This window comes from Macrobrachium nipponense, chromosome 9 (genome assembly GCF_015104395.2).
Source record: "Macrobrachium nipponense isolate FS-2020 chromosome 9, ASM1510439v2, whole genome shotgun sequence".
Lineage (NCBI taxonomy): Eukaryota > Metazoa > Arthropoda > Malacostraca > Decapoda > Palaemonidae > Macrobrachium > Macrobrachium nipponense.
This window is the reverse complement of record NC_061110.1, coordinates 11,790,629-11,803,020: the sequence shown is the minus strand read 5'-3', so window position 1 is coordinate 11,803,020 and position 12,392 is coordinate 11,790,629. Positions and strand designations below refer to the sequence as shown.

Sequence of the window (12,392 nt, the reverse complement as noted above, 5' to 3'; positions counted from 1 at the left end):
AAATTGCTCTTAATCTCCCAACAAGGGGATGCCTACAGACTGGATGAGAAGGATGTCGTTTTGCCCAAGATACCGTGCCAGCCTATTGGGTATGACGATGCCCGGGAAATCCTGAAGTAAGTGCCTCTCACTCTCTCTCTCTCTCTCTCTCTCTCTCTCTCTCTCAAGCATGCCTTGTCTGTCCCTTCCCTTGGAAAAAAGAACTGAATATTAAATATCTTTGCCAGAGACAACTGGCAACTGTGCAAAATGTAAAGGAACGATTCTTCTTCTTCTCCTTCACACTTGTCCAGAAAGCTGGGCGGTCCAAGCCCCTCCCGCAGGGTGGAAGGGATGGTATTAAAGAAGTCGGTTACAACCCTGGGCCCACAGCTGTTGGACGAATTTCGGGACCACAGCATCCGTTTGCAGTCTCACAATTCGTTGCGCATAACGAAGTCTTACAACGTCATTGGAACGATCAAAGGAGAGGTAGAACCTGGTAAGTTTTTTTTTCTATTAGTATTTCTTCCTCGTAGGGCTTTAAGTAGTGCTGTCATTTGCATCTCACCGGTGCACAGTGGCATTACTTAAAGGTTTTCGGCATCGTCCCTTCGGCCCCAAGCTACTGCAACCCCCTTCTATTCCTTTTACTATTAATATTCTGGATTAATCTAAGTAAACGAGACATCTTACTTTCCAGCCCCTCCTAACAATTGTTTCATATAGCAGCTGCAAGGTTTTCGCCTGTTGCAATATGAAGGCCTTTTTCATACTATTTTACCTTTCAGTGTGAATGATCTCATAGGTCCCAGTCCACTTGTCCTTTGGCCTAAATTTTTTGTCTTCCAGTTCCCATAAGAAGAACTTCCGACATAGGCCCCAGTAGGCCCCATTTCGCGTGCTACGCTGTTCTGTTGGGAACTTTTATGGCATTTTTTTTTTCCTTTTTTTTCCAACTCCTTCACACATCTCAGAGTTATAGTTGTATGCTTCCCACTGACCTATTACCTAAATTCTTTCCTCGTGACTAAACCATCTGAAAACATTGGTGGAATTTTTTTATCTTTAATTTCCATAAATCTACAGATGTCTCACCTTAACAGTTCCGGGGATGAGTGTCACTCGCGGACCGCGCCTACAGCTCCCAAAAAATGACTCAATGACAAATTGCATAGAATAACAGTCGTTCAGCGTGCTGAAATCAACCAGAAAAGTAACTTACCTGACCAGTTTATGTCAATTTGCAGTCCTCTGCAATGTTCTTGCTTCCTCTGTTCCACTAATTTCTTATTCTCTCTTCCTGCCTTTATTTTTTACAATTTCTCCCCAATAATTGTTAGGCTCAAATTCCATTCCTTTTTTTTTTTTTTTTTTTTTTTTTTTTTTTAGCTGATATAGGTAAGATGGGTGAAAGAAGAGTGAGGGTAGTAGCTATTGCTAACCTTGGTAGGGAATAGTTAGAAAGTTTAAGTATTAGTAAGAGTAAGGTAAAGTGTGGTTTAACCACGATTATATTTGTGTAAGGGTACAATTTGGTAGAGAATTTTAGACCAATATCACTACTAGAAATACCTGGCAAAATATTTGAAAAAATAATAAACAACAGACTAGTGTTGTTCCTAGAGGGTAATCAGCTAAACAATAAAAGTCAATATGGATTTAGAAAAGGAAGAGGAACCCAGATTGCAATAGCAACAATATATGAGTCTTTCATGTGTATCCATAATATGCACATGTATGAGTAAGCGCCTCAGTGGCGTGGTCGGTATGGTGTTGGCATACCACCTCGGTAGCCGCGAGTTAAATTCTCGGGCATTCCATTGAGGTGTGAGAGATGTGTATATCTGGTAACAGAAGTTCACTGTCAACATGGTTCCGAAGTCATGTAAAGCCGCTGGTCCCATTGCTGAATAACCACTGGTTCCATGCAATGTAACAAGACCATGTACGTGCATTAATACATACTATATAAGTCTGAAATCATATTTTCTTCATTCTCACCACGACAGATCGCTATGTCTTGTACGGAAACCATCGCGATGCCTGGGGCTACGGCTCAATTGACCCTTCCTCCGGCACCGCAGAAATGCTTGAGGTCGCCAGGGTCTTCGGAGAGCTCAAGAAGAAAGGTTGGTCTTGGTCCTCCTCCTCCTCCTCCTCCCTCCTCCTTCTTCTTCTTCTTCTTCTTCTTCAGTTTATTCTGAAAGTAATGAGTGAACTACAAAGATTTTTTGACAGATTCTGTGGTTATTTTACAAGAAAAAGTTAGGTTAGGTCAGGTTAGGTTAGGTTACAAGAGTAGATCGGAACAGGGAAATCGTAGCAAAATGAAACCAGGTGATTCATGTAGCTTTTTGGGAGTAAATAAACTGATAATGGTAAGTGAAATAAGGTAAAGAATTGGAATGTGTATGGAAGCCGAGGCTGAAGTATGAAGAGGTTTAAACCAACTCTCCTTTATGGAAGTAAAATGTGGGTAAGATTCAGTTTATAAAGATGAGTTATTTGTTTAGATGATAAAAGGTTCATAAAAGACGGTGAATAATACAGAAAAGATTGATGATATGGAAGAGAAATTTTGAAGTAAGGACCTTAATATCCTAAAAGCAATTGACTGCATGCAAGATAAAGGTGAGAAGCACAATGTTAGAGTGGAATCTGATATACCCCTGATGAGCCTTCTGTGTGAGTGTCTAACCTAATAGTATCTAATCTTTCCCACTGATTCATCTAGCTTCTCGCTGGACAAGTCGGTAGCCCAAGTTCGCTCCCAGCTGCCACCAGCGTGGAATCAAGGGAATGTATTTCTGGTAATAAGAAATTCATTTCTTGATATAATTGTGGTTTGGATCCCACAATAAGCTGTACGTCCCGTTGTTAAGTAACCTACAGGTTTTTAGCCACGTATATAGAAATCTAATCCTTCGGGCCAGCCCCAGGAGGGCTGTTAATCAGCTCAGTGGTCAGGTTAAACTATGATATACATATATATAAATTCATCTACCTTCAGGATGGAGACCCAGACGGACAATGGTCTTCTGCAGTTGGGGCGCCGAAGAATTTGGCCTCATGGGATCCACTGAATGGGTTGAGGTAGGTGGAGCTGAATCTCAGTCAAGGTTTTACATTTTCAATAATACACACACACACACACATACATACATATATATATATATATATATATATATATATATATGTGTGTGTGTGTGTGTGTGTGTGTGTGTGTGTGTGTGTGTGTATTTTATGATGTTGGTACCTTGCACATCCAACAGAACACAGTAACTTCAAAGGAAATTGATAGAAAAATATCAAAATATCATTTGTGGTTACCCTAATCAAATGTTTTAAGTAATTTAATTAATGTGATCTTGTATCCTTACTCGTTCCAGTCTAGTTCCAGGACTTGACTTGCCTTGTAATCTTGTATCTGTAGATCGTTCCAATCTTGTTCCAGGATTTATAAGTTACCTTGTGAACTTTATAGCTTTACTCGTTCCAGTCTTGTTCCAGGATTTATAAGTTACCTTGTGAACTTATATCTTTACCCGTTCCAATCTTGTTCCAGGAATTATAAGTTACCTTGTGAACTTATATCTTTGCTCATTCCATTCTTGTTCTAGTACTTAAGCTCCCTAGTGATCTTACCGCCCCCTCGTTCCATTCTTGTTCCAGGGCTGAAGCTACCCTGTGATCTGAAATCGTTACTTGTTCCTTTCTCGTTCCAGGGCTTGAGCTACCTTGTGATCTTACACCCATTTCGTGTTCAAGTCTCGTTCCCAGGACTTCAGTCACTTTGTGATCTTGTACTACCTTTTAACCTTCATGCTACCTTTTAACCTTGTGCTTCGTTTCATATTCCAGTCTTGTTCCAGGACTTATATCTTTCTCGTTCCAGGACCACGTGAACAAGCTGCAAGACCGTTCTGTCGCGTATATTAATACGGACGGGTGCGTTTCAGGACCCAATCTCCAGGTTGCAGCGAGTCCCCTTATGTGGGATCCCATCAAAAAGATCACGAAACTAGTTAGTACCAAAACACAGACACACAATTCATTTCTAATGCTTATAGTTCAAGCCACCCCAAGTATACAGTTAGGAACCACGTAATGAATCTGATTATATTTATTAGGCTTTAAATATTGGCATTTCGTGTAAGAAATATGTAATATATATATATATATATATATATATATATATATATATATATATATATATATATATCAAGCTAGAGAAAGCAAATGTTTTAATTGATTACACAAAGATGTCCTTATACGAGTATTAATCATACTGATGATTTTTTTAACGCCATCAAGTCTTATTCTTTATATATTTTACTCATAATGACATCTTAGGAAATTCTTCATTTCATATCACTCACATGCAAAGAGTTCCTTTATCTTATAAACCTCATATCGATAAAAAAAAAATAAATCCTCTCACATGTGGTACTAACCACAGTTTGCCTTGCACTAAGCACACTGTGGACAACTAATTGAGCTCCTTGCACTATTGCTTTCAACCTTGTCATTGTCACTTGCTTATTTATGACCCCCTAAATGGCTGTCCAACTTATTTAACACAGAAATTCGTGTTTCCATCACAAACAGGTTCCTGGTGTCAGCGACGGTGAAACAGTGTATGACGAGTGGGCTGCTGACTTCGCTCTCCAGAACAAGTCTCAGCCTGTGTGAGTGCATATTATTATTATGGTCAAGCTATGGAACAGCTCTTCACGGATTATTAACTTGGAAATCGATTTTTCGTATGCTTTCAATGTTGCTGAGGAAGGAGATGGTGTTGTTTATTGGCTGTCAGTCATTATGAACCTCACATCTTTTTTGGGGATCCTTTAGGAACAGGGGTGTTTTGGGTGGGGTAAAACACGGGGAGAGAGAATGGACATGTTGTTATGATGGCCAGTGGCCACCCTGGAAAGGTTACGTGCATATGTAAGGGATATGGGAGCCATGTGTTCAAGAAAGGATTGGCTAAGGAAACCTATTATAAAAGGAACTATACTAACCTAACCTACCCTAACCTAGTGGGCCGTGTCACTTAGCTAGCCTGGAGGCTCTGCCTGCCAGATGCCCCCAGAGAAGGAAATTTCTTTTTACCAAAATTTCCTGTGTAACATTGCACATCCACAATAACATTCCAGGATGGTCAGCATACAATAACGTATCAGTTCTGAGGTTGATTACAGACGACCGCCAAAAAGTAATGGTAAATTCTTGATAAGCAACCAAATACTATAGAAAAACTCAATGTCCAAGGTAATGAGCCATGCAGAGTTATATCATAGCTCTACCATTATTATTATATAAAAAAACTTAGGGAATACACAAAATGCGACACAGATTCTAAGGATAAAGTTAGCCCTCATTGATAAAAGTTCTGTATTTTTTTTAATCTTTGGGAACCTGATGCTTGTTAGAAAGTGCTCTGCAGCATACTTTTAGGCCTAAAGCACAAAAACTCCTGTAGACCAACGGAAAGAGAGAGAGACAGAGACAGAGACCGAGAGAGTTGTCGGTATATAAGTTTTCACATTTTCTTTTCAGGATAGGGACGCTTTCGGCATCGTCAGATCACACAGGATTTATGTTCTACTGTGGAATCCCCTCTCTGGATCGCCACTTTGGCTTTGACACCGTGAGTAATAAGTTTCGTTGTTTTATTTGAGTGAAAAGTTGATAAATAGACTGAGAAAGTTGATAACTAGACATCAGGAAAGCTGATCAATAGGCTTTGGGGAACATTGATAATGTGGTGTGGAAAAGTGGATTAATAGCTCTTCGGAAAGTCTTTATAATCTGCTCTTGAAATTTTGATAAAGAGGCCTTGGGAAATTTTATAAATAGACTTTGGGAAAGCTAATAAATATGCTCTGGGAAAACTGACAAGACCTTAAATTGATATATGCCTTGGGAAAGTTACTAAAATGCTTTAAGAAAGTTGATAAATACTTTGGGTAAGTTAATGATTAGATTTTAGGAAAGTTTAGAAACAGGCCTTGGGAAAGTTGATATATTGGGCCTGGCATTTACGTTTATATAGAATCCTTTATTGAGACATACTGGCCTATACAATCTCCCCCTTCTTCTTCGTCTTCTTTCCTCCCGCAGAGCAAATACGACATCGACATCTACCCTTCTTACCACACGGGATACGAGACCTTCTACCTGGTGGACAAATTCCTCGACCCCAATTACAGAATCCTTCAGGGATGCGGCAGGATGAGCGCCCTCCTCCTCAAGTACTTCTCGGACTCTGCCGTAATTCCCTACAGTCTGAGTAAGATGGCCGAGACCATAGAGGAGAACTTGGTCAGGCTGAAAGCGAATGGCGTTGGGGAAAGACTGGTGCAGATATACAATAAGTTCCGTGAGTCGTCAAGAGGGTGGACCTTTCTTGGAGAGAGAGTGAATGATTGTGATAATGATATGATTGAGTGAATATGATACCTTCTTAAAATGTCTGGACAGATTATTATTTTATGTGCCCCAAAAGTTTTTCATATACTACATTTTTAAGTAGCAGCTAAGTCTCCTTCTTTGAACGTTATATCTTTTTGCGCTGTTTGAGTTTTCACTTTTAGGTAGGAACAAAGCTTTTTCAATTGTAGTAACAGTTACCTAGGTGGTCTACATTAGAGTCGTGTTTTCCCTTTTCTACATGTATTAGTGTCCTAAAATTCTTAATATCCCACCTTATAATTTGGGGCAGTAGCCGAGTTTTATCTTAAGATGGCCACATGGTAATTTCCTGTGTTCATAAGAGGGGCACACAGTAATTTCACATAGTCCACGAATTGGACGTATGATTCTCAAAGAATCTTATTATCACTTGGCATTCTCTACACTCACCCCCTCGATGCCCTGACTATGCCTGCCTGTAGTACTTCAGCCCTTCTTATATGTCCTACTGGGTTGTCTATTTCACTGTTTAAGGGATGCTAAAGTCTTATGCACATTTTCCCCTCGTTTCTCTTTATGGGTTCTTTTTCCCATGAATTTCCACATTCGCTTTTCGCTCGATGAATTGCTGAATTCATTACGAATTTAAAGGCACCTTAGTGGCAGCTGACTGTACTTTGTCTTGGAGCAAACGGGTTCCTTTATTCCATTAACCTTTGATCCTCGGTAAAAGACTCGTTAAATATGCTAAATATACTATGTTTTGCACATCACGATGCACAAACACCATTTTGATGGCACCGTTATCATGGGGATAGGTTCCAGAACCCACTGCAGAAATTAAAAACCCACTAAAATGCTTAAACAACTGCCAAATACCATGTACCCCTAAAACTCAAATCCTTATAGCTGCCCATAGTTTGAGTTTACTGACTAATTTAATACTAAGAAGTGGGGTAGCACTGTATATATATATATATATATATATATATATATATATATATATATATATAATATATATATATATATATTATATATATAAAGGTAGAAAAAGCCATGAAGGAAAAATAAACAACAGAGTTTTTATGTATGTTTTCTTTTTACTAAAGTCCCTATAGACTCTATTTTAGAATATATTAGTAGTGGACTAACTCAGCATGAATTACCTCTACCTGTAAGTCACATTATTTCACTCACTAGGTTGTGCATTTGTGATTGTAAGTTTATATTCATGGTGAATTTTATCAACAAATATTTGGCATGGCGATAGGCAACCCTTTATCACCCCTCCCCTAAAAATTGTACATGGAATTCTTTGAAAAACGCTATTTACCTAATATCATTTATATTCCTGTAAAGTGGTATAGATATGTTGATGATATTTTAGCTGTTCTGCCTGCTGGTATTGATGTAAATGATTTACTCTCTAAATTAAATTACCAGGTACCATCGATTAAGTTTACTCTAGAATTGGAAAAAGACAATTGCCTCCCTTTCTTAGATGTTTTGATACAAAGACAACCATTTCAATGTAAATTCAGTATTTATAGGAAACCAACCAACTCATGTTCATTTCTATTCAGGCCACCATCTTAACATCAAAATATCAATTTTTTCTTCTATGTTTTTACGGGCATTGCGCATTGTCAGTCCCCATTATTTGGATAAAAAAATTGAATACATAAGAAAATTAGGGAAAGATTTATGTTATCCTTCACATATATTAGATATTTGTTATAATAAAGCCCACAAAAAGTTTTATAGTGTAAGTAACACAGAGAAAGAAAAATTCATAGAACATTCTCAGTTTGCCTTTTTTTTAAATTTTTTTAACGGATTTGAAACCATTAAATCATTGCTAAAGCCTTTAAGGTCAACCTTATTTTTTCCTATAATAAGACACTAAAAGGAATGTTAATAAAAAATGGCCCCAGGGAAAGCAACAGCATAATATATAAAATTCCATGTATGGACTGCCCTTCCTTTTATGTCGGACAGTCGAGTAAGGGCTTAGAAGTAAGATTAAAACAGCATAAATATCCTGTCAAAACTGGGCAAACATCTAATGCAATATTCATTCATTAAGTGAAAACAACCACCAGAAAAATTGGATTGGTAGTTCAGTAATTGCAAGATCAAAAGATGTCTTATCACGAAAGCTTTTTAGAATCTGCCATAATACAACTTACTTCCCATTGTAGCTTTAATATTAGTCGTGGCCTGTTTCATTTAGACCTTTGTTTGTATTTGTAACGTTAAGAATGACCTCAAAGATATAATAACAGACTTAAATACAAATTAGTTGCCTTAGAGATATTTTCTTTGTATATGTATGTTTAATATGTTTTGTGAATAAGTTTTTATTTACAAGATCTGAATGTGTTCAGCTGTCGCCCTGTATAATCCTTTAATTGTCTTATCCCTGTGTTCTTGAGCAGTTGGACTTAATCTTTTTTTTTTGTTCTTAAATTGTACCCATGGTTTATGCTTGTTTAAATTTTGGAAAGGTTACTCATTCTCCAGGTGCGTTGGATTCTAGGTACTAATATCCTTATAATCCCTATCTGTCAGTTATGCGACCTTTCCTGTACTCTCAATTTCTCATGTTAAGTCAGTTTGTCTGCTGAGTAAAGGACGTTGAGTCGAAAGATCTTGCAGAACTCCATTGCTTATTTTTCCTTCGTGGCTTTTACCTTTATTTATGGATTTTATCATGTTTCCAAACTTCGTGATTCAGTTATATATATATATATATATATATATATATATATATATATATATATATATATATATATATATGTGTGTGTGTGTGTGTGTGTGTGTGTGTGTGTGTTATATTTTTATAAAATATTTTTACTTCTTTTTTCAGCTGTTCTCGAAGAAGCTGTAACTAACTTCACACAATCCATAAACAAGTTTGTCAAGCGTATTGAGCAGACGAAAGACACCATGGGGTGAGTATTATAATCCTTTTGAGTGAGAATATAGATATTTCCCAAGAAGAAAAGCAAATAAGTTTATTAAATAAATTGATTATTTCCACTAATTATAAACTGCTGGGAATTCGTGTTTTGTAAATGTTTCTTTTTATTGTACTAAACTTTCCAAACAACGTTGATGGCCAAGTTTATAAGGTTTTGTACGAATTCTCATTTTTCATGCTCGAATTCTCAATGTCTTTAAGAAATTAAACGTTTCCCATATAAACAAGATGGCCTTTACAAAACCCTCATTCGATCACCATGGAGCAAATCAGCAAAGAAAGTCTCTCTTTAGGCCGATGTTGCTGAGAGCTGTCAACGACCAGATGATGAAGCTGGAACAGACGTTCATTCTGCCGCCTGGTCTTCCAGGCCGACCCCTGGAACGGTAAGTGAATTCAAACAGATTAGAACTAGGAGAAAGATAAATGGAGATTTCTCTTTTTTGATGGGCTGGCGATGTAGAAAGAGTGGGAAATGATAGGGTGGTGGAAAGTGGAGGGAGATTTAGAAAGTGTTTGAGACCAACGTCTTAATTTTCCTTCGAAGTCGCCACCATAGGCCTAGAGCTTTTGCCTTCACCTACAAAACGATTATAGGAATTCACTTTTATTTTTCTGAAAAGAAAACTATTGTGCCATCTTTGTCGATCTCTCTGCACTTTTTTCTGTCTGTCCTCAGATCTTAAAAACTACTGAGGGTAGAGGGCTGCAAATTGGTATGGTGATCATCCATCCCCCAGTCACCAAGCACGCCAAATTACAACCTCTGCCTCAGTAGTTTTTATTTTAATTAAGGTTAAAGTTTACCCATAATCGTGCGTCTAGCAACGATATAAGCCAGGTCACCACAGGGCCATGGTTAAAGTTTCATGGGCCATGGCTTATACGGCATTTAATCGAGACCACTGAAAGATAGGTCTATTTTTGGTGGCCTTGATTACACGCTGTACAGAAGACTCGACTGCGCCATTTTTCACTCATTTCTCTTGTGCCCCAGACACGCCATCTTCGCCCCGAGCCTCTACGACGCCTACGGGACCTCGGCGTTCCCGGGCATCAGCGACCTCCTCTTCAGAATCAACACTTCGAAGGACAAAGTGAAGAAAGAGCAGAGGAAGGAGACGCTGCGCCGCCATATTTCTGACGTCACCATCGTCCTCCAGAGAGCTGCCAGATTCCTGGAGGATTTCCAGTTCATCTGAAGTTTGTTTAGGTTGAATCATTTCGGTAATGATTAGGGTATGATCTTTATTCTGGTTTGATTTTTTTACTTTTGACTTTGTGTGTGGGAGAGAGTGGGGCTTTCAAAGCACTGCTGATGAGGTATTGTGGGTGGGTTGAGAAGCGGCTATTACTACATCCGGGGCTTCCTTGAATTGCCAATCCTCTGTAGCCTACCCTTGCTTTGCAAACATCTGCAGAAATTCTTTATACTATTTAATATTAAACAATAGGCCTATTCTACAATATAATTACTATTAATCTGTATTCTATAACATAATTATTATTTATCGTATAACAATGTTGGTTACATCACACATGTTTGTGTTGTAAGACATACACACCAATTGGTCGATTTTGTATTTTCTGGTGTAAAGTACAGTTAAATATGACATTAATTTTTGAAAATAAAAAAACAGCTTGTGAGTGCTATTCTTATAATATCCCATTAAAACATAGTGCGCGTTTGTATACTGCGTTCTGTCTTCAGGTAAGTTTATTGATCAAATTTCCTTCCCATGCAATTATGCACATTAGCAATTAGTAGGAAATAAAAATTATGCTGGTAGAAAGAAAGAAGGAATCCAAACATTTGCAGAAAACTCAGGCGATGTCTACTCACCTATTGGTCCATTCACTGACAATAGTCATATTTAAAGCGCATGACCAGTAAAAATGATATCATATGACACGGATGAGTTATGATAACTGCATTCGAACACAGCTACGATCAACTGTAGGCGCGTTGTGCATAACAAAATACGCTTGGTGCATACTATCCGTGACGTCACACAGTCATGCTAGACCGCCAAACACCAACGCTAGTTCAGCAGATCAGCCGTGCCACAAGTTACGTCCTCGGCAACATATTTGGGAGGTCCGGGCCCAACGCGGCTGATCTATGATCGGTTTATGCATAAAGCAACATATTTTTTATAAAAATGACGTCGAAGACAAAAATGTTAATGAAAACAGAGACGAGAGTTGCCGTTTACGCTTTAATTCCTGAACATGATTTGAAATTATATTTTCAAATTGGAACTTACCGTTGGATTAAATTAACAGAATGTACAAAAAGTGCTCATGGTGTACTTTAGCTATATTTTTTTCCATATATCAAATCATCAGGGGCTGCATACACTTCTTTTTAAAACGTAGGTCAGATAAGGAAAGATTGTAACCTAACTGTGTCGTCTCTCAAGCGAATAGTAACGTAAAAGTTTCTCCAAACAATCCATCGGCTTTTTTAAAATATTTATTACAAAGCTAAACCGTTAAAATTTAACAAATACACGAACTGGAAGGCGGACTCGCGCCAACTGACAAATGCACACAAGACTGAGAAAATTCGTACATAAAAACTCTTTAAATTCTTTCGACATCTACTTCGGAAGGTTACAATTTCATATGAATCTTAATTCTGAATCAACAGGCTACATTTTGACAGAAATTCGAACTAAGCCAAACTTTGGATGGCAAAAATACAAAAGGATTAGAGGTGAATGCTTCAAGCGGGACTCTTTACAACAAAAGAAGCGCTCCCCAGTCGGCTCCTTTATCAGTGCAGTCGCTCCTTTATCAGTGCAGTCGCTCCACTGATAAAGGAGACTCGTGCTTGTTGACTTCCGCCTCACCTCAGTGAGAGAAAGAGAGAGCAGAGTCAGGCACTGCTCTGGAAGCCTCGGACAAATTCAAATTCAAATTCAAAAAAATTTATTGACAAAGATACATCAAATGGGATGTATTAGCATGCTAATGCATCCCCAACAAATATAACTTTTACAATGCG

The 12,392-nt window shown here is 38.1% G+C and overlaps 1 protein-coding gene across 5 annotated transcripts in view; it reads left to right on the top strand.

Moving 5' to 3' along the window:
• Positions 1-11,029, top strand: part of LOC135218254 (N-acetylated-alpha-linked acidic dipeptidase 2-like) — a 54,075-nt gene extending 43,046 nt beyond the window's left edge. For 3 of the 5 annotated variants that reach the window (XM_064254424.1, XM_064254422.1, XM_064254421.1), the window contains 11 exons: positions 26-116; positions 294-481; positions 1,992-2,111; positions 2,993-3,075; positions 3,878-4,006; positions 4,591-4,670; positions 5,545-5,635; positions 6,109-6,367; positions 9,269-9,353; positions 9,676-9,768; positions 10,380-11,029. In XM_064254424.1, coding sequence (XP_064110494.1) covers positions 26-116; positions 294-481; positions 1,992-2,111; positions 2,993-3,075; positions 3,878-4,006; positions 4,591-4,670; positions 5,545-5,635; positions 6,109-6,367; positions 9,269-9,353; positions 9,676-9,768; positions 10,380-10,584 — 1,424 coding nt within the window. In that variant the 3' untranslated portion in view covers positions 10,585-11,029. The remainder of the gene's footprint in view (positions 1-25; positions 117-293; positions 482-1,991; positions 2,112-2,992; positions 3,076-3,877; positions 4,007-4,590; positions 4,671-5,544; positions 5,636-6,108; positions 6,368-9,268; positions 9,354-9,675; positions 9,769-10,379) is intronic. The other 2 variants (XM_064254425.1, XM_064254426.1) reach the window with 2 other exon arrangements.
• The last annotated feature ends 1,363 nt before the right edge of the window (positions 11,030-12,392 follow it).